The sequence below is a fragment of the Oncorhynchus keta genome, unplaced genomic scaffold (genome assembly GCF_023373465.1).
Source record: "Oncorhynchus keta strain PuntledgeMale-10-30-2019 unplaced genomic scaffold, Oket_V2 Un_contig_3586_pilon_pilon, whole genome shotgun sequence".
Taxonomy (NCBI): Eukaryota; Metazoa; Chordata; class Actinopteri; order Salmoniformes; family Salmonidae; genus Oncorhynchus; species Oncorhynchus keta.
The window spans coordinates 103595-131017 of record NW_026287324.1 but is presented as its reverse complement, the minus strand read 5'-3'; the positions used below and the strand labels follow the sequence as shown (position 1 = coordinate 131017).

The following is a 27423-nucleotide window of genomic DNA, read 5'->3' as shown; positions in this document are numbered from 1 at the left end:
CAAGAGGTCAAATGTATAGTGAAAACAATAGTGGTTGACTTTAGAGGAGCAGGCAATGTATTCCTATGGGGAGAGATGTCATTGTATTCTGTGAGATCAAAAAACCCTGTTTTACTGTTAAGGGTTAATGCTACACGGTCAAGGTTAGGCTTGCACAGATCGGGAGGACCTCAGGAACGTACCTGAGGCCGAAATGTGCTTCTCACCCTAACGGTTCTCTCACTGTCACCCAAAAGCAAATTACATTTAGGGCCAGGCTTCATTTTGGGCCTACTTTTTTCACAGTCGCTGCACCCAGAGCGGGCTACGGTCAAGCGGGGCATCTCGTTGAACTCGGCACGGCCTAGAGAATATGGAAATGCCATTGCAGGCTCTGTGTGTCTTTAAGCACCGCACTTTGTCACTCCATCCTTGCTGTGTGTGTGTGTGTGTGTGTGTGTGTGTGTGTGTGTGTGTGTGTGTGTGTGTGTGTGTGTGTGTGTGTGTGTGTGTGTGTGTGTGTGTGTGTGTGTGTGTGTGTGTGTGTGTGTGTGTGTGTGTGTGTGTGTGTGTGTGTGTGTGAGCTTTTCTTTGACATCTGTTGGGGGAAATGAGTGACTTACAGTTCATGGGGGTTGCCTAATCACACATATGAAGTTTTGAAAAGATCTGACCTTTTTAACCCGACGAAACAGCACCTATGACCTCATTTTAAGGCACTTCTGGTTTACACAGGAAGCTGAAAGTGAACACCTATCCTCCTCACACAGGAGCAACGGACACCCCGCCCAGACCATTGAGACCCCTTCCTGAAGGACCTGCACCAACCCCACGCCAAGAGGACCTTTGCTCATGTGTGCTACCTATATTATCCCAATAGAATCCCCATACTTTAATGAAGACAGCTTTCCTTTCCAGGCCCAGGGACTAGTCTGTGGCGACCTAAATTCCAGAACCTGACACGCAGCACACAGGGGGACAAATACCTACCTGGAGGTGACAGTATTCCCTCTCAAATATGCCCCCCTAAACACAACTATGACAAAATAACCAACAAAAACGGGTCACAACTCCTGCAGCTCTGTCACACGCTAGGTCTGTACATAGTCAAAAGCGTTGAGCAGACTCCTATGGTAGTACTGTAGATTACGTTATCATTATCACTGACCTCAAATCCAGTCTCTCAGAGCATTCAGTCAGCCCACTAACACCCCTATCAGATCACAGCAATACTCAAATGAGGCAAAGTCAAAGGAACTGCACAAATGTTATAGATGGAAGGGGGAAAAAATAAATAGGGCAACAACAAATTCAATCCCTTCCTGGACAAAATGTTTCACTGTAATATTGAAGGTGTGAACTAGGCAGTGAAAAGCCTAAACAGTATATTTGACCTTTTCAGCTTAATATATATTAAGCAGACAACCTAAGACAATTAATAAAAAAAGGACTTGATGAAGAATGCAAAAACTTAAGAAAGGAATTGAGAAACCTATCAAACCAAAAACTTAGAGACCCAAAAAAGCAGAGCCTACACCTTCACTATGGTGAATCACTTAAACAATACAGAAATACACAACCTTAAAAAGAAGGAACAGCGTGTCAGAAATCAGCTCAATGTAATTGAAGAATCCATAGAATCTAACCACTTCTGGGAAAATTGGAACACACTAAAACACGAAGAGTTCTATCCAAAACAGAGATGGATAAACCACTTCTCCAATCTTTTTGTCTCTGCAACAAAGAACAAAACAGCAAAAAACATATACATGATCAATTTCAAATCTTAGAATCAACTATTAAAGACTACAAGAACCCACTGGATTCTCCAATTACATTGAATGACAAAATACAAACCCTCTAACCCAAAAAGTCCTGGAATTTGATGGTGTCCTAAATGAAATGATAAAATATACAAACCACAAATTCCAATTGGCTATACTTAAACTCTTTAACATCCTTAGCTCTGGCATCTTCCCCAATATTTGGAAACGAGGAGTGATCACCCCAATCCCCAAAAGGGGAGACAACTTTGACACCAATATCTCCCGTGGGATATGCGCCAACAGTAACCTTGGGAAAATCCTCTGCATTATCATTAACAGCAGACTCGTACATTCCCTCAGTGAAAACAATGTACTGAGAAAATGTCAAATTGCCTTTTTACCAAATTACCATACGACAGACCACATATTCACCCTGTACAACGTAATAGACAGACAAACCAAAACAAAAGTCTTCTCATGCCTTGTTGATTTCAAAAAAGCTTTTGCCTCAATTTGGCACAAGGGTTGGATATACAAATTGATGGAAAGCATTGTTGGGGGAAAAAAAACATACAATATTACAAAATCCATGAACAAACAAGTGTGCGGTTAAAATAAAAAATAAAAAACATTTATTTCCACAGGCTCGTAGGGTGAGACAGGGATGCAGCTTGAGCCCTCTTCAACATATATATATATCAACAAATTGGCGAGGGCCCTTGAACAGTCGGACTCACCCTACTAGAAGCTAATGTCAAATCGTCTACGGTTTGCTGATGATCTGGTGCTTCTCTCCCCAACCAAGGAGGGTCTACAAGCAGCACCTAGATCTTCTGAACAGATTGACAGACCTGGGCCCTGACAGTAATTCTCAGTAAAACAAAAGTGGTATTCTAAAAAAAGGTCCAGTTACCAGGATCAAATACAAGTTGCATCTCGACACTGTTGCCCTAGAGCACACAAAAAAAAAAATATATATATATACACACATCGGCTTAAACATTAGCACCACAGGTAACTTCCACAAAGCTATGAACAACCTGAGAGAAGACGAAAAGGGCCTTCTTGCCATCAAAAGGAACATAAAATTCTACATCCAATTAGAATCTAGCTAAAAATACTTGAATCAGTTATAGAACCAATTGCCCTTTACGGTTGTGAGGTCTGGAGTCCACTCACCATTTATTGTGAATTCATGTTTGGTACAAACACCAAATGTGACCCTGAGGAAACTAGGCATGTGTCACAAGTTACGAATTCACAGGAGAGCCATTTAATCGTAAAATATTGTTTATCTAAATGCGTTTTTTGGCAGAAATGCCTTTTGAATATGTGAACTTTCATGTGTAATAAACTTGTATGCCATCTCTAAATACAAATACAATTGTTAAATTACGAGCCTTGCTGGTTAAGCCACAGAATTGAGCTAATGACATGCTGTAACGGTTTTCTAGGTGTGAAGGAGAGTCGGACCAAAATGCAGCGTGTAGATTGCGATCCATGTTTAATGAACAAAACGTAACACGAATCTAAAATACAAACACTACAAAAAAAAGAACGTAACGAAAACCAAAACAGCCTATACTAGTGTAAACTAACACAGACAGGTGTCACGTTCTGACCTTTATTTTCTGTGTTTTGTGTTTAGTTAGTATGGTCAGGGCGTGAGTTGGGTGGGTAGTCTATGTTTGTTTGTCTAGGTTTTGGGAATTTCTATGTTTCGGCCTAGTATGGTTCTCAATCAGAGGCAGGTGTCATTAGTTGTCTCTGATTGAGAATCATACTTAGGTAGCCTGGGTTTCACTGTGTGTTTGTGGGTGATTGTTTCCTGTCTCTGTGTGTGCACCAGATAGGACTGTAATTTGAGTTTTCACATTTTTTTGTTTTGTTAGTTTGTTCATGTGTACCTGATAGCATTAAAAAGTACCATGGAAAATTACCACGCCGCGTATTGGTCCTCTGATCCGTTTCGCCTCTCCTCTTCGGAAGAAGAGGAGGAAACTCGTTACAGAATCACCCACCACAATCGGACCAAGCGGCGTGGTAAAGGACAGCGACGACAGCAGCAGCAGCGTCAACAACAGAGGCCACCATCACAGGACTCCTGGACATGGGAGCAGATATTGAACGGAGAGGGACCCTGGGCACGGGCTGGGAAAAATCGCAGCCCCAAAGCAGAGCTGGAGGCAGCGAAAGCTGATCGGCGGCAATATGAGGAGCCAGCACGGCAGTGCGACAGGTACGAGAGGCAGCCCCAAATTTTTTTTGGGGGGGGGCACACGAGGTGTGGTACTAAGCCAGGTAGCAGACCTGAGCTCACTCCTCGTGCTTATTATGAGCAGCGCATTACTGGTCAGGCACCGTGTTATGCGGTTGAGCGCACGGTGTTGCCAGTGCCTGTCCATAGCCCGGTGCGCTATAGGGCAGCCCCCGAGAGTGCCATGCGAGTGTGGGCATTGAGCCAGGGCATATGGTGCCTGCTCAGCGGGTCTGGTCGCCGGTACGCAGTCTTGGTCCAGGTTATCCTGCGCCGGCTCTGCGTGCTGTGTCTCCGGGGCGCTGGGAGGGTGCAGTGCGTCCTCTGCCTGCTCTCCGCTCGTACCGGGCAACTGTGGGAGTGGAGCCTAGGGGAGAGGTGCGTGTAGTAAGCACTAGATCTCCCGTGCTTACCCACAGCCCGGTTCAACCTGTGCCTGCACTCTTGAGGGTCCGGGCTCGAGTAGTTGTCCAGCCTGGGGAAGTGGTGCCAAGGTTGCGCACCAGAGCTCCAGTGCTCCCCCACAGCCCGGTCTTTCAGGCTCCTCCTAACACCAAGCCTCCTGAAAGTCTCCCCAGCCTGGTAGTTCCTGTGGCAGCTCCACGCACCAGGCTGTCTCTCAGTCTCCTCCCTGCAGGTGCTCCCGCCTGTCCGGCGCTGCTGCCGGAGCCTCCCGCCTGTCCGGCGCTGCTGCCGGAGCGTCCCGCCTGTCCGGCGCCGCTGCTGGAGCGTCCCGCCTGTCCGGCGCCGCTGCCGGAGCCTCCCGCCTGTCCGGAGCCTCCCGCCTGTCCGGCGCCGCTGCCGGAGCCTCCCGCCTGTCCGGCGCCACTGCCAGAGCCTCCCGCCTGTCCGGCGCCGCTGCCGGAGCCTCCCGCCTGTCCGGCGCCGCTGCTGGAGCGTCCCGCCTGTCCGGCGCCGCTGCCTCCTGTAGCAGCTCCACGCACCAGGCTGTCTCTCTGTCTCCTCTCTGCAGGTGCTCCCGCCTGTCCGGCGCCGCTGCCGGAGCCTCCCGCCTGTCCGGGCGCCTCCCGCCTGTCCGGCGCCGCTGCCGGAGCCTCCCGCCTGTCCGGCGCCGCTGCCGGGAGCCTCCCGCCTGTCCCCGCCTGTCCGGCGCTGCTGGAGCCGCCTGTCCGGCGCTGCCCGGAGCCTCCCGCCTGTCCGGCGCTGCTACCGGAGCGTCCCGCCTGTCCGGCGCCGCTGCCGGAGCGTCCCGCCTGTCCGGCGCCGCTGCCGGAGCGTCCCGCCTGTCTGGCGCCGCTGCCGGAGGGTCCCTCCTGTCCGGCGCCGCTGCCGGAGCCTCCCGCCTGTCCGGCGCCGCTGCCGGAGCGTCCCGCCTGTCCGGCGCCGCTGCCGGAGCCCCTCAGCCCAGAGGCGCCAGAGCCCCTCAGCCCAGAGGCGCCAGAGCCCCTCAGCCCAGAGGCGCCAGAGCCCCTCAGCCCAGAGGCGCCAGAGCCCCTCAGCCCAGAGGCGCCAGAGCCCCTGTCCCTTTGTCCAGAGTCCCTGTCCCTCTGTCCAGAACCCCTGTCCCTCTGTCCAGAGCTTCTGCCCCTCTGTCCCGAGCTGCCCCTCTGTCCAGTGGGGTCATTGAGAGGGGTTGCCATGGTGAGAAAGCCACGGAGGCGGACAAAGACAATGGTGAAGTGGGGTCCGCGTCCCGCGCCAGAACCGCCACCGCGGACAGATGCCCACCCAGACCCTCCCCTATAGGTCAAGGTTTTGCGGCCGGAGTCCGCACCTTTGGGGGGGGGTACTGTCACGTTCTGACCTTTATTTTCTGTGTTTTGTGTTTAGTTAGTATGGTCAGGGCGTGAGTTGGGTGGGTAGTCTATGTTTGTTTGTCTAGGTTTTGGGAATTTCTATGTTTCAGCCTAGTATGGTTCTCAATCAGAGGCAGGTGTCATTAGTTGTCTCTGATTGAGAATCATACTTAGGTAGCCTGGGTTTCACTGTGTGTTTGTGGGTGATTGTTTCCTGTCTCTGTGTGTGCACCAGATAGGACTGTAATTTGAGTTTTCACATTTTTTTGTTTTGTTAGTTTGTTCATGTGTACCTGATAGCATTAAAAAGTACCATGGAAAATTACCACGCCGCGTATTGGTCCTCTGATCCGTTTCGCCTCTCCTCTTCGGAAGAAGAGGAGGAAACTCGTTACAACAGGAACAAGGACACGAAGGACAATCACCCACAACAAACTCAAAGAATATGGCTGCCTAAATATGGTTCCCAATCAGAGACAATGATAAACACCTGCCTCTGATTGAGAACCACTCCAGACAGCCATAGACTTTGCTAGATCACCCCACTAGCTACAATCCCAATATATACACACCCACATACAAAAAAACCATGCCACACCCTGGCCTGACCCAATACATAAAGATAAACACAAAATACTTCCGACCAGGGCATGACACATGCCGAGAGAGGAGTTTGGATTGGTCTGACATAGAAGCTCCTCAGTCTGTGTTGGTAATCCTGTCGAATGCAGCTTTAAAAAAAAATGTATTGTGTAGTGAAGCTGCATAAGTGTGGCTCTCCACTTTCTGGATGATCATGTTTTGAAATCAGTGGAATTAGAGTATGATAGCTTAAAAGAGATAAAAGAGATGGAGGAAACACCTGTTGCCGGATTACATCTTCAAACTAAGGGCGACCTGACAGGGATGATGTACACAGGTAAGATAGTCTAGCATTAGCTAGCTACATTTTCAGGTATTACACGTTTTCTAATTTTGGAAGAAAGTGGTTTAATTTCAAGCTAAAGTGTACTGTTAGCTAGCATGCTAACATTAGTTGCATGGCTCCCGAGCTGATGTCATTCGTTTGCCAGAGCCGTTTTCTGTTCTAGTTAGCCAACATTGAACATGGTTGGTTAGCGCCCAGCACTGTGGCATTGTTGGCACTGTTCATTTGTTGTTTCACTAGCTAACGTTAGCTGGCTGGCTCATTACGTGACGTGTTAACTTACACTTTGTTTACCTAGCAAGGTACATTGTTTACCTAGCTTGCTATATGTCTTAAGATAGTGTACTGTTAGCTAGCTAGCTAAAGTTAGCTGGTTGGCTATCTAGCTGACGTCATTATTCGTTTCCCAGAGCCGTGTGCTGTTCTAGTTAGAGTCTAATGTTAACTAGCTAATGTTGAACATGGTTGGTAGGCTCCCAGCACTGTGGCATTGTTTAATTAACTAGCTAACGTCGGCTGGCTGACTCGTTAGCTAACTTTGACGTGTACAATACCAGTTGAATATGGCTGATGTCAGTAAACATCTGCAAAAAAGCGTAATGAAATAATTGCCAGCAGGGCTGGTTAGACTGTTTTCATAATATCCAGAGGTAAACAAATCATTGGCCATAGCGTCAAGCTTCGAGAGCGAAACTAGAAGAGTGGGGATAAAGCTTAGGGTGTGATCGATGCTGAACGGGTGTAGACAAAGAAGAGCATGCCGGAGAAGAGGGCTGACGTTTGTGTTCCCAACCGATTGCATCTTATTTTGTACATAATTTTGCTGCTACAGTCTCTTATGACCGAAAATAACTTCTGGACATCAGGACTGCGATTACTCACCGCAGAATCCTTTTTCCCCCTTTAATGAGTGACGAGCCCGACGCAAATTATATACTGCTTTCTCGGGAACAGGCCCAGATCCCAGTGATTTGCGTGAAGAGGCCGAGAATTCATAGATGATTGAATAAACTCCCACTTCCTTCCATTCTGCTAGCAAACGTGCAATCTTTAGGGAATAAAATCAATGACCAAAACATTAAAAAACCAACAGGACATTCAAAACTAATATTTTATGCTTCATGGAGTGGCTAAATGACAACACTATCAACATACAGCTGGCTGGTTATATGCTGTACCGGCAGGATAGACCAGCACTGTCTGGTAAGTCAAGAGGCGGCGGACTATGCAGTTTTGTAAATTACAGCTGGTGCACGATATCAAAGGAAGTCTATTGCTCGCCTGAGGTAGAGCATCTCATGATAAGCTGTAAACCACACTATCTACCGAGTGAGTTTCTGTCTTTACATACCACAAGACTGAGGCTGGCACTAAGACAGCATTGAATGAGCTGTATTCCCGCCATAAGCAAAAATTAAGGCAGGAAGCATCAGTGACTAGATCAATAAAGTGGTCAGATGAAGCAGATGCTAAGCTACAGGACTGTTTTGCTAGCACAGACTGGAATATGTTCCGGGATTCCTCCGATGGCATTTGAGGAGTACACGACATCAGTCATTGGCTTCATCAATAAGTGCATCGATGACGTCATCCCCACAGTGACATTACGTACTGTCATTATGTGAATTGGCTAGCAGAGATGTGAACAAACCCCCTTTCCTGTTAGGGAGGGTAGTTTTACGACTTTACAACCACGTTGTAAATTCCTTGCAGAGACTCTTGTCTCCCTGATCATGCAGTATGGGAGAGAAGGCCACAGTAGAACAAAGGAACAAAGGAATTCTTCTACATCCCAGAATTGAACAATATTCCTATTTTGGAGAATGTGTAAACGGTCAGTGGAGAAGCCAGCTATGACCTGGTCCATTTAGTTTCATGTTTGACTGTCACATGTGCCGCCTCGCCGGCCTCTAGGTCAACAGGCTGCTCGTTATGGCTGTTACATACGCCTCTTTGAGGGGGGAATGCAACACCCCGCTACAACTCAACTCCCTGTGGAGTGAAAGGTAAAGGATTGTAGGTGCGGCTAAGGATGACAGAGAATACTACCTTTTACAGGGAATTTCCTTAATAATACCTTAACATGGAGAAAAGGGCCCAGGTGGAACCAAAGCAAAGAAAGTAAAAGTTAGATTCCCCTTACCTACCCACTACGTACCTATTCTTAATGCCACCTGGCGCACTAACCAAAATACAGGGGACGGTCCACCCAGGTCTTACCTAGTGTGTATAGACAGAGTACATACTGCAGGTGAATATATGCCCACAGGCCTTTTGCCTAAACACTCCCAAGGTGCCTTCCCCTTCCCCCCTGGGAACAAAAACAGAAGTCACCACCCTCAGTGAACAATTTGAATAAACCAAAAACACTAGGTACTAAAGCAAACACTTATCTCCACAGGACCGGCTACAAGCGACTTTACAACAAATTTACCAGACCAACACAGGACATACAAAGAAGCTCTCTCTCCTAACAAAGGAACATTGGCTTTTCAAGCTGCAGAAGGAGTCGGTAATTGCAGACAGCTGCATCCCCTGACAAGAGGGCGGGGTCAGAGCTCCAATCTGCAATGGGGCTGACCAATCAGCTGCTCTGAATCCAGGAAATCATCCTGAAATACACACATATACACAAACAAACCCACAACACAGAAACTGTCACCTTTGTTACGCGCACCTGTGTGTAATCAGACTCACCTGGACTCCATCACCTCCCTGATTACCTTCCCTCTATATGTCACTCCCTTTAATTACTTGCCCAATCGTTACTGTTTCTGTTCCAGGGTTAAGTCTGTGCGTTGTTCGTGTTTTGTCTGTTTTGTGCTGAGTTTATTTATTAAAAACACTCACTCCCTGAACTTGCTTCCCAACTCTCAGCGCACATCGTTACAGAATAACGCCTCACCTAAGGGAAGCATCAGGGGAGTTTTTGTGTCAGTGGAAATGATGTCAGGTCTGGGAGCCGCTACATGCTCTTATGCCTCAGCCCGATCGCCAGGCACTCATGCCTCAGCCGGCTCGTCGGACTCTCATGCCTCAGCCGGCTCGTCGGGCTCTTATGCCTCAGCCCGATCGCCAGGCTCTCATGCCTCAGCCGGCTCGTCGGGCTCTTATGCCTCAGCCCGATCTCCAGGCTCTCATGCCTCAGCCGGCTCGTCGGGCTCTTATGCCTCAGCCCGATCGCCAGGCACTCATGCCTCAGCCGGCTCGTCGGACTCTCATGCCTCAGCCGGCTCGTCGGGCTCTTATGCCTCAGCCCGATCGCCAGGCTCTCATGCCTCAGCCGGCTCGTCGGGCTCTTATGCCTCAGCCCGATCGCCAGGCTCTCATGCCTCAGCCAGCCTGTCAGGTTTCCCACGCCCCAGCCGGTGACAGGTTCCCGTGCATCAGCAGGGGTGACCAGTCTGCTCCTGATCCCCGGGATCGATCCTTTTGTTGGCATCCTGCGGCTGGAGTCGAAAGTGCCGGGGAGGGGGTAACATCACATATGCTCTCTCTCCGGCACTCTAGGTCGTCATGCTCCTGTGTCTCAGTCGGATTGAAAGGATTCCCACAACTCAGTAGAGGACCGGTCCGCTCTTGATTATTGGGATCGTCATTTTAGTTGGCGTCCTGTGACTGGAGCCGGGTGTCGGCCTCCATCACCTACCTGATTACCTGATTACCTTCCCTATATACCGTGGTTCTGTCTCTCACAGTTTAAGTGTACCTATGATTTTTAAAAATACAGATCTCTACATGCTTTGTAAGTAGGAAAACCTGCAAAATCGGCAGTGTATCAAATACTTCTCCCCACTGTATGTGTGTGTGTGTGTATGAAGATATATACATCCCTTTGGTTCCTTCCCCATGCATTATTGTTTCTGTTCCAGTGTTAAGTGTGCAAGTAGTGCGACACAACAACACAGAGTTACAAATGGAATAAACAAGCGTACAGTCAATAACACAATAGAAAAAAAGAAAGTCTATAGACAGTGTGTGCAAATGGCGTGAGGAGGTAGGCAATAAATAGGCCAATAGTAGTGAAGTAATTACAATTTAGCAGATTAACACTGGAGTGATAAATGAGCAGATGATGATGTGCAAGTAGATATACTGGTGTGCAAAAGAGCAGAAAAGTAAATAAAAAGAATATGGGGATGAGGTAGGTAGATTGGGTGGGCTATTTACATATGGACTATGTACAGCTGCAGCGATCGGTTAGCTGCTCCAATAGCTAATGTTTAAAGTTAGAGAGGGAGATATAAAATGGGTTATGTACAGGTACTGTGATCGGTAAGCTGCTCTGACAGCTGATGCTTAAAGTTAGTGAGGGAGATATAAGTCTCCAGAACCACTGATTATTGCAATTCGTTCCAGTCACTGGCAGCAGAGGAAAGGCAGCCAAAGCAGGTGTTTCCTTTGGGGATGACCAGTGAAATATACCTGCTGGAGCGCGTGCTATGGGTGGGTGTTGTTATCATGACCAGTGAGCTGAGATAAGGCGGGACTTTACCTAGCATAGACTTATAGATGACCTGGAGCCAGTGGGTCTGGCAACAAATATGTAGCGAGGGCCAGGCGACTAGAGCGTACAGGTCGCAGTGGTGGGTGGTATAAGGTGCTTTAGTAACAAAACAGATGGCACTGTGATAGACTGCACCCAGTTTGCTGAGTAGAGTTTTGGAAGCTATTTTGTAGATGACATCGCCGAAGTTGAGGATCGGTAGGATAGTCAGTTTAACTAGGGTAAGTTTGGCGGCGTGAGTGAAGGAGGCTTTGTTGCGAAATATTTCTGGATAGGAGATGTTTAATATCCGTCTGGAAGGAGAGTTTACAGTCTAACCAGACACCTAGGTATTTGTAGTTGTCCACATATTCTAGGTCAGAACCGTCCAGGGTAGTGATGCTAGTCGGACGGCGGGTGTGGGTGCGGGCAGCGAACGGTTGAAAAACATGCATTTGGTTTTACTAAAGTTTAAGAGCAGTTGGGGGCCACAGAAGGAGTGGCACTGAAGCTCGTTTGGAGGTTAGTTAACACAGTGTCCAAAGAAGGGCCAGATGTATACAGAATGGTTTTGTGTGCGTAGAGGTGGATCAGGTGGTCAAATCTAACCCGGGATGTCTTAGCCTTGTCTGAATCCTGGCTTAGGAAAACCACCAAAAACCCTGATATCTCCATCGCTAACTATAACATTTTCCGCCAATATAGAACTACCAAAGGGGGCGGTTTGCAATCTACTGCAAAGATAGCCTGCAGAGTTCTGTATTACTATCCAAGTCTGTACCCAAACAATTTGAGCTGCTACTTCTAAAAAATCATCCAGAAACAAGTCTCTCACTGTTGCCGCTGGCTATAGACCTCCCTCTGCCCCCAGCTGTGCCCTGGACACCATATGTGAATTGATTGCCACCCGTCTATCTTCTGAGCTCGTGCTACTAGGTGACCTAAACTGGGACATGCTTAACACCCCGGCCATCCTACAATCCAAGCTTGATGCCCTAAATCTCACACAAATTATCAATGAACCTACCAGGTACAACTCCAAATCCGTAAACATGGGCACCCTCATAGATGTCATCCTAACTAACTCGCCCTCCAAATACACCTCTGCTGTTTTCAATCAAGATTTCAGCGATCACTGCCTCATTGCCTGCATCCGTAATCGGTCTGCGACCAAACGACCACCCCTCATCCCTGCCAAACGCTCCCAAAAACACTTCTGCGAGCAGGCCTTTCTAATCGACCTGGCCGGGGTATCTTGGAATGACATTGCCCTAATCCTGTCAGCAGATGATGCCTGGCTATTCTTTAAAAGTGCCTCCCTGGTCATTCTTTAAAAGTAACTTCCTCACCACCTTAAATCAGCATGCCCCATTCAAGAAATGTAGAACTTGGAACAGATATAGTCCTTGGTTCACTCCAGACTTGACTGCCTTTGACAAGCACAAAAACATCCTGTGGCGTTCTTCATTAGCATCGAACAGCCCCCATTCTGCAGTAGCATCGAATAGCCCCCGTTATATATTAGCATCGAACAGCCCCCGTTCTGCATTAGCATCGAATAGTCCCTGTGATATGTAACTTTTCAGGGAAGTTAGGAACAAATCTACACAGGCAGTTAGAAAAGCTTAGGCTAGCTTTTTCAAACGGAAATTTGCATCCTGTAGTACTAACTCAAAAAAGTTCTGGGACACTGTAAAGTCCATGGAGAATAAGAGCAGCCCTCCCAGCTGCCCACTGCTCTGAGGCTAGGAAACACTGTCACCACCGATAAATCCACTATAATTGAGAATTTCAATAAGCATTTCTCTACGGCTGGCCATGCTTTCCACCTGGCTACTCCTACCCCGGTAAACTGCCCGGAACCCTCCACAGCAACCCGCCAAAGCCCCGACCATTTCTCCTTTACCCAAATCCAGATAACTGATGTTCTGAAAGAGCTGCAGAATCTGGACCCCTACAAATCAGCCCGGCTAGACAATCTGACCCTCTCTTTCTAAAATGATCTGCCGAAATTGTTGCAACCCCTATAACTGGCCTGTTCAGACTCTCTTTCGTATCGTCTGAAATTCCTAAAGGTTGGAAAGCTGCCGCGGTCATCCCCCTCTTCAAAGGGGGAGACACTCTACACCCAAACTGCTACAGACCTATATCTATCCTACCCTGTCTTTCTAAGGTCTTCGAAAGCCAAGTTAACAAACAGATTACCAACCATTTCGAATCCCACCGTACCTTCTCCGCTATGCAATCTGGTTTCAGAGCTGGTCATGGGTGCACCTCAGCCACGCTCAAGGTCCTAAACGATATCATAACCGCCATCGAATACAGACACTACTGTGCAGCCGTATTCATCGACCGAGACAAGGCTTTCGACTCTGCCAATAAGAATGTGGTGATTGACAGACTCGACAGCCTTGGTTTCTCAATTGATTGCCTCGCCTGGTTTACCAACTACTCCAACACTCTAACTGTCTGGATAATTTCCTGATGGTCAATACAGGACCACTCTGTCTGTCTGCTGTCCTGAAGGTCGATACAGGACCACTCTAACCGTCTGTCTGCTGCCCTGATGGTCGATACAGGACCACTCTAACAGTCTGTCTGCTGTCCTGAAGGTCGATACAGGACCACTCTAACCGTCTGTCTGCTGTCCTGATGGTCGATACAGGACCACTCTAACAGTCTGTCTGCTGTCCTGAAGGTCGATACAGGACCACTCTGTCTGTACGCTGTCCTGAAGGTAGATACAGGACCACTCTAACAGTCTGTCTGCTGTCCTGAAGGTCGATACAGGACCACTCTGTCTGTATGCTGTCCTGAAGGTCGATACAGGACCACTCTAACAGTCTGTCTGCTGTCCTGAAGGTCGATACAGGACCACTCTGTCTGTATGCTGTCCTGAAGGTCGATACAGGACCACTCTAACTGTCTGTCTGCTGTCCTGAAGGTCGATACAGGACCACTCTAACTGTCTGTCTGCTGTCCTGAAGGTCGACACAGGACCACTCTGTCTGTCTGCTGTCCTGAAGGTCGATACAGGACCACTCTGTCTGTATGCTGTCCTGAAGGTCGATACAGGACCACTCTAACTGTCTGTCTGCTGTCCTGAAGGTCGACACAGGACCACTCTGTCTGTCTGCTGTCCTGAAGGTCGATACAGGACCACTCTGTCTGTATGCTGTCCTGAAGGTCGATACAGGACCACTCTGTCTGTATGCTGTCCTGAAGGTCGATACAGGACCACTCTGTCTGTCTGCTGTCCCGAAGGTCGATACAGGACCACCGTGACTGTCTGGTGCCCTGATGGTCAATACAGGATCACTCTGACCGTCTGCTGTCCTAATGGTCAATACAGGATCACCCTGACTGTCTGCTGCCCTAATGGTCAATACAGGATCACTCTGACTGTCTGCTGTCCTAATGTTTTATACAAGGACCACTCTGTCTGTCTACTGTCCTGATGGTCGATACAGGACCACTCTGTCTGTCTGCTGTCCTGATGATCGACACAGGACCGCTCTGTCTGTCTGCTGTTCTAATGGTCAATACAGGACCACATTGACTGTCTGGTGTCCTGATGGTCGATATAGGACCACGCTATCTGCTACAGCAGTTAAACCCTAAAACAAGGTGTTGAATGAATAGTGGATAGAATGGCCGCTCTAACTGTTGTGTCTTTGGGAAAGGAGTGCTGCTAGCGTGACACCTCAACAACATCTGGTGAAATTGCAGAGCGCGAAATTCAAACTACAGAATTATAAATATTTAACTTTCATAAAATCACAAGTGTAATACATCAAAAATAAAGCTTAACTTCTTGTTAATCCAGCCGATATGTCAGTTTTCTAAAATGCTTTATGGCGAAAGCACACCATGCAATTATCTGAGGACAGCGCCCCGCATACAAACACATGAAAAACATATTTCAACCAGGCAGGTGCGACACGAAAGTCAGAAATAGCGATATAAAAAATGCCTTACCTTTGATCTTCTTCTGTTGTAACTGGGACCCTTTGGAGTGTCATCACAAATGGTCATTTTGTTCGATAATGTCCTTCTTTATATCCATAAAAACTCAGTTTAGCTGGCGCGCTTCAGTCAATACTCCACTGATTTTCCCTCCATCAAAATGCATACAAAATGAATCTCAAATGTTACTTGTAACATCAAACAATGTTTACAATCAAATCTAAATCAACTATAAAATGTAAGACGGAGAATCATTATTGTCTTTACCGGAGAAAAATACCAAAGAACGCGCTTTCATTCACGCACTTGGAAACACTACAGCCAAAATGGGAGCCACCTAGAAAAACTACAATTTCTGGCTAATTTTTCCAAAATCCAGCCTGAAACTCTTTCTAACAACTGTTGACATCTAGTGGAAGCCCTAGGAACTGCAATCTAGGAGGACTTTGCCTTATAATAAAAGTGATAGCCATTGAAAATAGTGGTAGGCTGGTGGATGGTTTGTCCTCTGGGTTTCGCCTGCCACATCAGTTCTCTAGTTCAGTTTTCTATCCAAATCTTATATTATAAGCATATCCTAGCTTCTGGGTCTGAGTAACAGGCAGTTTACTTTGGGCACGCTTCTCATCCGGACGTCAGAATACTGCCCCCTATCCCAAACAAGTTTTAAGAAGGAAATAAGATGTTAGGGTTAGGTAGGGTCTTGACATTCTGCTACAGCAGTTAAACCCTTACCACCTCTCCCTGCTCTCCCTGCTCTCACACTATATATTAGACCCCAAACACAACACGTTCCGACGACCACACATGGTTAATTCTATGCTGGTCAACACGTTCCGAGGACCACACATGGTTAATTCTATGCTGGTCAACACGTTCCGAGGACCACACATGTTTAATTCTATGCTGGTCAACACGTTCCGACGACCACACATGTTTAATTCTATGCTGGTCAACACGTTCCGAGGACCACACATGTTTAATTCTATGCTGGTCAACACGTTCCGACGACCACACATGGTTAATTCTATGCTGGTCAACACGTTCCGACGACCACACATGGTTAATTCTATGCTGGTCAACACGTTCCGAGGACCACACATGGTTAATTCTATGCCACGCAACACATTCCGAGGACCACACATTCCCCTGTCAATAACAGGTTATTTTTGCATTCAACATTTGAAAACGTCACCATTTTATAGCTTTATGTTTAATAGGCCATTCTCATCTTGTCTCTAGCAGAAGAGTGGACAGGCTCATCTTGCCTCTAGCAGAAGAGTGGACAGGCTCATCTTGCCTGTAGAGTGGAACGTCACCATTTTATAGCATTATGTTTAATAGAGACCAGCTTGGTCAGGACGACTGATGTCCCATTCCTCTTTTTAGAAACACTGGAGAGCTGACGTGCATGCGTCTGTCTGTCTGTCTGTCTGTCTGTCTGTCTGTCTGTCTGTCTGTCTGTCTGTCTGTCTGGCTGGCTGGCTGGCTGGCTGGCTCTGTCTGTCAACAGCTCTGTGCTCGTTGTGGTCACTCCACCAGTGGTGAGAGGACATCACGTTCTTTATAGACACCTTATGTATATTTAAAGACATATTCCTGTAAATAGCACTACCGGTTAATAATTGAACAGCTATTTGCTGAAATATATGACTATGGCTGTGTGCTGTGATCTTGGAGCAGGGCAGGAGTCAGGAGATGTAACTACGCTGTACGGCAAGGTTAGGTTGGTACGGCTGGGTTGGTACGGCTGGGTTGGTACGGCTAGGTTGGTACGGCTGGGTTGGTACGGCTGGGTTGGTACGGCTGGGTTGGTACGGCTAGGTTGGTACGGCTGGGTTGGTACGGCTAGGTTGGTATGGCTGGGTTGGTACGGCTAGGTTGGTACGGCTGGGTTGGTACAGCTAGGTTGGTACGGCTGGGTTGGTACGGCTAGGTTGGTACGGCTGGGTTGGTACGGCTAGGTTGGTACGGCTGGGTTGGTATGGCTAGGTTGGTACGGCTGGGTCGGTACGGCTGGGTCGGTACGGCTAGGTCGGTACGGCTAGGTCGGTATGGCTAGGTTGGTACGGCTAGCTTAGTAAGGCTGGGTTAGTACGGCTAGGTTGAGGCTGAGAATGTACACAACTACAGTAGATATATTTTATGTTACAGAGCTGACACAACAATACCTACTTAAATTCCATTACACTCATTACCTCTGTCTCGTAGACAGGACAGGCTCATTTTGTCTGTAAAGTGGACAATCTCATCTTCTTTGTTTCAGCAGAGTGGACTGGCTCATATTGTCTTTAGCAATAGAATGGTAAGGCACATCTTGTAGAGTGGACAGGCTGGTCTTATCTGTAGAGTGGATAGGCTGGTCTTGTCTGTAGAATGGACAGGTTCATCTTGTCTGTGGAGTGGCCAGGTTCATCTTGTCTGTAGAGTGGCCAGGTTCATCTTGTCTGTAGAGTGGACAGGCACATCTTGTCTGTGGAGTGGACAGGCACATCTTGTCTGTGGAGTGGCCAGGCTCATCTTGTCTGTAGAGTGGCCAGGTTCATCTTGTCTGTAGACTGGCCAGGTTCATCTTGTCTGTAGACTGGACAGGTTCATCTTGTCTGTAGAGTGGACAGGTTCATCTTGTCTGTAGACTGGACAGGTTCATCTTGTCTGTAGTCTGGACAGGTTCATCTTGTCTGTAGTCTGGACAGGTTCATCTTGTCTGTAGACTGGACAGGTTCATCTTGTCTGTAGTCTGGACAGGTTCATCTTGTCTGTAGTCTGGACAGGTTCATCTTGTCTGTAGACTGGACAGGCTCATCTTGTCTGTAGACTGGACAGGCTCATCTTGTCTGCGGAGTGGACCGGCCGTCTTGTCTTCTGTGAGGTCAGGATCGTCTTGTCTGCAGAGAGGACAGGCCCGTCTTGTCTGCGGAGAGGACAGGCCCGTCTTGTCTGCGGAGTGGACAGGCCCGTCTTGTCTGCGGAGTGGACAGGCCCGTCTGCGGAGTGGACAGGTTGATCTTGTCTCTGTAGGGGACAGGTTGATCTTGTCTTTGGAGTTGACAGGCTCGTCTTGTCTTTGGAGTGGACAGTGTAGTGTACAGGTTAATTTTGTCTGTAGAGTCGATTGGTTAATATTTTCTGTCGAGGTAGAGTGGACAGGTTCATCTTGTCTGTAGACTGGACAGGTTCATCTTGTCTGTAGACTGGACAGGTCCGTCTTGTCTGTAGACCGGACAGGTCCGTCTTGTCTCTTGAGTGAACAGGCTCATCTCGTCTTTAGCAGTAGAGTGGATCTTATCCTGTCTGTAACAGTCGATTGGACAGGCTCAAATGGTTTGTCGATTGGAAAGGCTTACCTTGTCTGTAGAGTCGACAGGCTCATCTTGTCTGTGGACAGGCTCATTTTGTCTCTATTAGTACAGTCAACAAGCTCGTCTTGTATCTAGAGTGCACAAGCTCTTCTTGAATGTAAGGTGGATTGGCTCATCTTGTCTGTAGAGTAGACAGGCTCATCTCATTTGCTGAGCAGTTTTCATACCAGGGGGTGATGCAACCGGTCAGGATGGTCTCAATTGTGTAGCTGTAGATCTTTTTGTGGATCTGTGGACCAATGCCAAATCTTTCCAGTCTCCTGCGGGGGAAAAGGTGTTGTCGTTTCATCTTCATGACTGTCTTGGTGTGTTTGGACCATGATAGTTTGTTGGAGATGTGGACACCAAGGAACTTGGTCTTGCTCACATTGAGGGAGAAGGTGTTGTCCTGGCACCACAATGCCAGGTCTCTGACGACCTCCCCATAGTTTGTATCATTGTTGTCGTTGATCAGGCACTGTTGTATCGTCAGCAAACTTAGTGATGGTGTTGGAGTTGTGTTTGGCCACGCAGTCATGGGTGAACAAGGAGTACAGGAGGGGACTAAGCACGCATCTCTGAGGGTTCCCAGTGTTGAGGTTCAACGTTGCAGATGTGTTGTGGCCTACCTTTACCACCTGGAGGTCTACCTTTACCAGTTACCTTTACCATCAGGAAGACCAGGATCGTAGACATGTTGTTGAACGCTAAGCTCAATCACTGGGCCCCCCCCCCATATTTGTATTGACTCTGCTGCTTCTCTCTGTTTATTATCTATGCATTGTCACTTTACCCCTACCTACATGTACAAATTACCTTGACCAACCTATATCCCCGCACATTGACTCTGTACCAGTAACCCCTGTATGTAGCCTTGTTATTTGTGTCGAGGCACAGTGTGCTGTGTGCTGCATTGAAGATCCCCAAGAAATGGAAGAAGTTTGGAACCACCAAGACTCTTCCTAGAGCTGGCCACACAGCCAAACTGAGGAATCGAGGAAGAAGGGCCTTGGTCAAGGAGGTGACCAAGAACCCGAAGGTCACTAACAGAGCTCTATAATTCCTCTGTGGAGATGGGGAGAACCGTCCAGAAGGACAACCATCTATGCAGCCCTCCACCAATCAGGCCTTTATGGTAGAGTTGCCAGACAGGCGCCACTCCTCAGTAAAAGGCAGATGATAGCCCTCTTGGAGTTTGCCAAAAGGCACCTAAAGGACTCTGAAGACCATGAGAAACAAGATTATCTGGTCTGATGAAACCAAGATTGAACTCTTTTGCATGAATGCCAAGCGTCACCTCTGGAGGAAACCTGGCACCATCTCTACAGTGAAGTACGGTGGTGGCAGCATTATGCTGTGGGGATGTTTTTCAGCTTCCAGGGACTGGGAGACTAGTCAGGATCGAGGGAAAGATGAATGGAGCAAAGTACAGAGAGATCCTTGATGAAAACCTGCTCCATAGCGCTCAGGACCTCAGAATGGGGTGAAGGTTCACCTTCCAACATGACAATGACCCTAAGCGCACAGCCAAGACAATGCAGGTTTGGCTTCAGAACAAGTCTCTGAATGTCCTTGAGTGACCCAACCAGAGCCCGGACTTGAGCCCGATCAAACATCTCTCGAGAGACTGGAAAATAGCAGTGCAGCAACGCTCCCCATCCAACCTGACAAAGCTTGAGAGGATCTGCAGAGAGGAATAAGAGAAACTCCCCAGATACAGGTTTGCCAAACTTGTAGCGTCATACCCAAGAAGACTCAAGGCTGTAATCGCTGCCAAAGGTGCTTCAACAAAGTACTGAGTAAAGGGTCTGAATACTTGTGTAATTTTTAATACATTTTCAAAAAATTCAAAAAAATGTTTTTTTTTTGTCATTATGGGGTATTATTATGTGTAGATAAGGGGAAAAAACGATTTAATCAATTTTAGAATAAGGTTGCAACGTAACATAATGTGGAAAAAGTCCAGGCGTCTGAATACTTTCCGAATGCACTGTATATGGTTGAATCATCAGCATACATGGACACACATGCTTTGTTTAATGCAAGTGGCAGGTCATTGGTGAAAAGAGTAGAGGGCCTAGAGAGCTGGCCTGCAGTACACCAACATTACATGTTTGACATTAGAGAAGTTTTCATTAAAGAAAACCCTTAGATATTAGATAGATAGCTCTGAATGCATGATATGGTAAAGGTTGAAAAAAGCCAGAACTGATTAAAACATTGTTTCTGATGTAATTTGTCATTATTGTGTCATATATATACAATACACACAGTAGACACACTGAATCAATACGTTAGGCTGTACAGTCCAATATGAATCAATAGGTTAGGCTGTACAGTCCAATATGAATCAATAGGTTAGGCTGTACAGTCCAATATGAATCAATAGGTTAGGCTGTACAGTCCAATATGAATCAATAGGTTAGGCTGTACAGTCCAATATGAATCAATAGGTTAGGCTGTACAGTCCTGTATGAATATTCAATACACACAATAGACTGACTGGAAAGGTAATTTACCACAATCAAAGTCCTGCAAAAAGAGCCAAGACACTAATTGTGTGTACACTCTACCCAGTCGTGTTCTGTGGGTGTCACTGTGTAGGCTGAAACCCCATTTCACAGGTGCACAATCCATAGCTGAAGCTGTACAGTGCTTATCATTCTTCTCTCAAACTCCCTACAGTTTTTAGCCATTAGCTTCGCCCACAACTAACTGCCTAATGTGAACTACTATCCCGATGCTGTGTTTTAACATTTACAAATGTCAATAATCATCACTTTTAAAGCATATAACCCTTATCTTTCATCCACAAGAAAGAATCCTTCAACTAAAAAATATACACTTACTGTAGTAGTTACAGACCCATACAGCCTCCATCCTACTAAACTACACTGTAGTAGTTACAGACCCATACAGCCTCCATCCTACTAAACTACACTGTAGTAGTTACAGACCCATACAGCCTCCATCCTACTAAACTACACTGTAGCAGTTACAGATCCATACAGCCTCCATCCTACTAAACTACACTGTAGCAGTTACAGACCCATACAGCTATGGAGCCTCCATCCTACTAAACTACACTGTAGTAGTTACAGATCCATACAGCCTCCATCCTACTAAACTACACTGTAGTAGTTACAGATCCATACAGCCTCCATCCTACTAAACTACACTGTAGTAGTTACAGACCCATACAGCCTCCATCCTACTAAACTACACTGTAGCAGTTACAGATCCATACAGCCTCCATCCTACTAAACTACACTGTAGTAGTTACAGATCCATACAGCCTCCATCCTACTAAACTACACTGTAGTAGTTACAGACCCATACAGCCTCCATCCTACTAAACTACACTGTAGCAGTTACAGATCCATACAGCCTCCATCCTACTAAACTACACTGTAGCAGTTACAGACCCATACAGCTATGGAGCCTCCATCCTACTAAACTACACTGTAGTAGTTACAGATCCATACAGCCTCCATCCTACTAAACTACACTGTAGTAGTTACAGATCCATACAGCCTCCATCCTACTAAACTACACTGTAGTAGTTACAGACCCATACAGCCTCCATCCTACTAAACTACACTGTAGCAGTTACAGATCCATACAGCCTCCATCCTACTAAACTACACTGTAGTAGTTACAGATCCATACAGCCTCCATCCTACTAAACTACACTGTAGTAGTTACAGATCCATACAGCCTCCATCCTACTAAACTACACTGTAGTAGTTACAGATCCATACAGCCTCCATCCTACTAAACTACACTGTAGTAGTTACAGACCCATACAGCCTCCATCCTACTAAACTACACTGTAGTAGTTACAGACCCATACAGCCTCCATCCTACTAAACTACACTGTAGCAGTTACAGATCCATACAACTAAACTACACTGTAGTAGTTACAGATCCATACAGCCTCCATCCTACTAAACTACACTGTAGTAGTTACAGATCCATACAGCCTCCATCCTACTAAACTACACTGTAGTAGTTACAGATCCATACAGCCTCCATCCTACTAAACTACACTGTAGTAGTTACAGATCCATACAGCCTCCATCCTACTAAACTACACTGTAGTAGTTACAGACCCATACAGCCTCCATCCTACTAAACTACACTGTAGTAGTTACAGACCCATACAGCCTCCATCCTACTAAACTACACTGTAGTAGTTACAGACCCATACAGCCTCCATCCTACTAAACTACACTGTAGTAGTTACAGACCCATACAGCCTCCATCCTACTAAACTACACTGTAGTAGTTACAGACCCATACAGCCTCCATCCTACTAAACTACACTGTAGCAGTTACAGATCCATACAGCCTCCATCCTACTAAACTACACTGTAGCAGTTACAGACCCATACAGCTATGGAGCCTCCATCCTACTAAACTACACTGTAGTAGTTACAGATCCATACAGCCTCCATCCTACTAAACTACACTGTAGTAGTTACAGATCCATACAGCCTCCATCCTACTAAACTACACTGTAGTAGTTACAGACCCATACAGCCTCCATCCTACTAAACTACACTGTAGCAGTTACAGATCCATACAGCCTCCATCCTACTAAACTACACTGTAGTAGTTACAGATCCATACAGCCTCCATCCTACTAAACTACACTGTAGTAGTTACAGACCCATACAGCCTCCATCCTACTAAACTACACTGTAGCAGTTACAGATCCATACAGCCTCCATCCTACTAAACTACACTGTAGCAGTTACAGACCCATACAGCTATGGAGCCTCCATCCTACTAAACTACACTGTAGTAGTTACAGATCCATACAGCCTCCATCCTACTAAACTACACTGTAGTAGTTACAGATCCATACAGCCTCCATCCTACTAAACTACACTGTAGTAGTTACAGACCCATACAGCCTCCATCCTACTAAACTACACTGTAGCAGTTACAGATCCATACAGCCTCCATCCTACTAAACTACACTGTAGTAGTTACAGATCCATACAGCCTCCATCCTACTGAACTACACTGTAGTAGTTACAGATCCATACAGCCTCCATCCTACTAAACTACACTGTAGTAGTTACAGATCCATACAGCCTCTATCCTACTAAACTACACTGTAGTAGTTACAGACCCATACAGCCTCCATCCTACTAAACTACACTGTAGTAGTTACAGATCCATACAGCTATGGAGCCTCCATCCTACTAAACTACACTGTAGCAGTAACAGATCCATACAGTCTCCATCCTACTAAACTACACTGTAGTAGTTACAGATCCATACAGCCTCCATCCTACTAAACTACACTGTAGTAGTTACAGATCCATACAGCCTCCATCCTACTAAACTACACTGTAGTAGTTACAGATCCATACAGCCTCCATCCTACTAAACTACACTGTAGTAGTTACAGATCCATACAGCCTCCATCCTACTAAACTACACTGTAGTAGTTACAGACCCATACAGCCTCCATCCTACTAAACTACACTGTAGTAGTTACAGACCCATACAGCCTCCATCCTACTAAACTACACTGTAGTAGTTACAGACCCATACAGCCTCCATCCTACTAAACTACACTGTAGCAGTTACAGATCCACTGTCACAAAATAAAGGTCTCCTTATTGTCCCTACAATTTCTAAGCAAACAGCTGGAGGCAGGGCTTTCTCCTATAGAGCTACAATTTTATGGAATGGTCTGTCTATCCATGTGAGAGACGCAGACTCGGTCTCAGCCCTACGTCTTTGCTGAAGACTCATCTCTTCAGTAGTTCCTATGATTAGTTCCTATGATTGAGTGTAGTCTGGCCCAGGGGTGCGAAGGTGAACTGCAAGGCACTGAAGTGAGGAACCGCTCTTGTTTTGGCTCTCTTTCAGTATCACATCTGGCCGTGATTGGGAGTCCCATAGGTCCCATTTGTTCTTAACTGACTTGCCTAGTTAACTAAAGGTTAAATAATAAAATAATAAATTCTCTGCCTCTGACCCTATCACGGGAGCTGAGTAACTGGCTTACTAGTGCTCTTCCATGCCATCCCCAGGAGGGATGCATCACTTTGTGCCAGGCTTTTTTCGCTATACTCGACTTGAGTGGGTTGAGTCACTGACATTCCTGTCCGGTTTTGTGCCTCCTCTGGGCTCATGTGTTGGATGAGATCTTAGTGGGCTATGCTCAGCCTTGTCTCAGGGTAGTCAGTTGGTGGTCTGTTGATATCCCTCTAGTGGTGTGGGGGCTGTGCTTTGGCAAAGTAATAATAATAATAATAATAAGTGGGTGGAGTTGTATCCTGCCTGGTTGGCCCTATCCGGGGGTAGTGTCGGACAGGGCCACAGTGTCCCCCGTCCCCCGACCCCAGTCTCAACCTCAATGCTGCAATAGTAGAGTATGCCCCCAATGCAATTCTGAATTCAAATACATCCAGTGCAATTTCAACTAATAACTGTATTTTGTTGAATGTATATAACAACATTCCAAACTTGTTTAGCATGATTTAGTCCAATTGTGGCATGATTGCACAATTGTTATCCGTTTGTATCAGTTTCAATTGGGAACTTTTAGCTTGAAGGCGAACCCCAGAAGTCCATTTTTAGTCGGTCACGTGAACGTCTATGTTCAGAACGCAGTGATGTCCGTTACCCAGAATGCCTCGTTTGTTGCGGGCTGATCGAGGACTGACTAGCTGGCTGGCTACTACATATGCCCTACTTTCTGTTCTAGCTATGCGTTTTAATGTAATAACTAACGTTAGTGAATAGCCGAGAGAAACGAATAAGAGAACTACAACACTGTGGTTGATATAAATTGCGGTAATGCCTCTCTTCACGTCCAATCCATTTGAGCAAGATGTTGGTAAGTTGTTGACGTTGGCTTCTCTAACGCCTCGGCTTTGTTTGTGTTTTGCTAGCTGTAACTTAGTACCTGAACGTTATCCAGGTCTTGAGTTGATTTTCCCCACGTAGCTAGTTAACGTTAGCGGCACGTCTTCTTACGTTTTGTAGCCGTAGCTAGCTAACACCCTTCTTTAGTTAACTAGCTTGTTAGTTAGCTGACTGGCAGTCAACATGGCTACCTAACGTTAGCCAGTAAGAGCTATGGGGATAGCCCATTCACTAGCTAACTACTGAAGTGTTGTTAGCAAGACATCTGGCCCCGGTAATGTTGATAAAGTTAGACCATTTTGATAAGCGACAGTAAAGATGTTAACTAGCAGCAAACTGATGCTCCATGGTGCCAGTCGGAGAAGATGACGTTGCATTTTATCTGCAGCTACACTAGATGCCACTACAATGACTGACTAACTATGCAGGCAAAGAAGCTAAGCACGTTGCTAACGTTAACTTGGATGTGTGTATCAAGCATAGATTAGTGAAGGGGTTAGCTATCTATGTAACAGTAACTTTAGACCGTCCCCTCGCCCATACCCGGGCGCGACCCAGGGACCCTCTGCACACATCAACAACAGTCACCCACGAAGCATCGTTACCCATCGCTCCAGGATGGAAAGGATGGACATGAGGACTTTTTGGATTTGACCATGAGGACTTTTTGGAAGACCTACACAGGAGAAGATGAGACTGGAAGAGATGTTATTGACAGCACTGGAAGGGGATTAGAAATATTCCTCTCGCTAAATTAGAGCCCTTGTCATGGTGTAGTAGCCTATTCTGAATGATTTAATTTGTTTCTGAACAGACGGCAGTAATTCTATGGCTTTGGCAAGTATATTTAAATGTGTCAGGGGTGCCGCAATTCGTTCAGAACCCTTCGCGTGGCTTATATAAGGAAATAAATGATAAAGTGCAACGAGAGAGATGAGATGCAGGCTCATGTCTATCAGAGTAGAAAGAAGGAGAGATGTCATAGAAAATGAATCTCATTCTAGTTATGTGAGACATACTGGCGCGCTTCTCACACAGTCCGCATTGGTGTCAAACACAAATAAAATCAAACGTTATTTGTCTGATGCGCCGAATGTAACAGATAGACCTTACCGTCAATGTAAATAGTCCGGGTGGCCATTTGATTAATCGTTCAGCAGTTTATGGCTTTGGGTAGAAGCTATTAAGGAGCCTTTTGGTCCTAGACTTGGCGCTCCGGTACCGCGTGCCATAGGTTACAATTTTGCCCAAACCTTAAAACCCGGCCGGCCCAACCCAAATGAACTCTTAGGATATTAGGCTCGGCCTGAAAATCGACTTTTTCACATTACGTTTTTTTCTGGTGGCTGGAGAATTAACTAAGAGAGAACTCAAATGAACTTTGATCGCTTTTATTAAACATGTTACGTTGCAAAAATGTGAAAATGATTTCTTGGGCGAGTAGAGGTACGGGATCCAGCCAATTATGTTTAGAAACAAAACAGTCCAAAACGTGGAGGTGCCGGAACCTGATCCGGCTCTAATTAAGCACTGCAGGTGCTTCGTAAACAACAGGTGTAGACTAACAGTGAAATGCTTGGTAAACAACAGGTGTAGACTAACAGTGAAATGCTTGGTAAACAACAGGTGTAGACTAACAGTGTAATGCTTGGTAAACAACAGGTGTAGACTAACAGTGTAATGCTTGGTAAACAACAGGTGTAGACTAACAGTGTAATGCTTGGTAAACAACAGGTGTAGACTAACAGTGTAATGCTTGGTAAACAACAGGTGTAGACTAACAGTGAAATGCTTGGTAAACAACAGGTGTAGACTAACAGTGTAATGCTTGGTAAACAACAGGTGTAGACTAACAGTGTAATGCTTGGTAAACAACAGGTGTAGACTAACAGTGAAATGCTTGGTAAACAACAGGTGTAGACTAACAGTGAAATGCTTTCTTACGGCCCTTCCCAACAATGCAGAGAAATAGTTGAACAAATATAAAAAAGAATAACCCAGCGAATAAATAGAAAAATAATAACATAAGGAATAAATGCATGTTGAGTAACT

General features: G+C 46.4%; 2 protein-coding genes across 4 annotated transcripts in view; both read left to right on the top strand.

Annotated features, from left to right (window-relative positions):
* The first annotated feature begins 6608 nt into the window (after nucleotides 1-6608).
* On the top strand, nucleotides 6609-10059 carry LOC127924038 (sericin-1-like). The gene is made up of 3 exons (XM_052508370.1): nucleotides 6609-6678; nucleotides 9728-9874; nucleotides 9917-10059. The coding sequence occupies exons 1-3, from the start codon at nucleotides 6609-6611 to the stop codon at nucleotides 10057-10059; spliced, it is 360 nt and encodes a 119-aa protein (XP_052364330.1).
* A 15044-nt stretch (nucleotides 10060-25103) lies between these two features.
* Nucleotides 25104-27423, top strand: part of stam (signal transducing adaptor molecule (SH3 domain and ITAM motif) 1) — a 43671-nt gene continuing 41351 nt past the window's right edge. For 2 of the 3 annotated variants that reach the window (XM_052508380.1, XM_052508378.1), the window contains exon 1: nucleotides 25104-25342. Coding sequence is in view for 2 of the 3 variants with exons in the window: in XM_052508378.1 (XP_052364338.1) it covers nucleotides 25303-25342 (40 nt within the window). In the remaining variant the exon portion in view is untranslated. The remainder of the gene's footprint in view (nucleotides 25343-27423) is intronic. The other variant, XM_052508379.1, reaches the window with a different exon arrangement.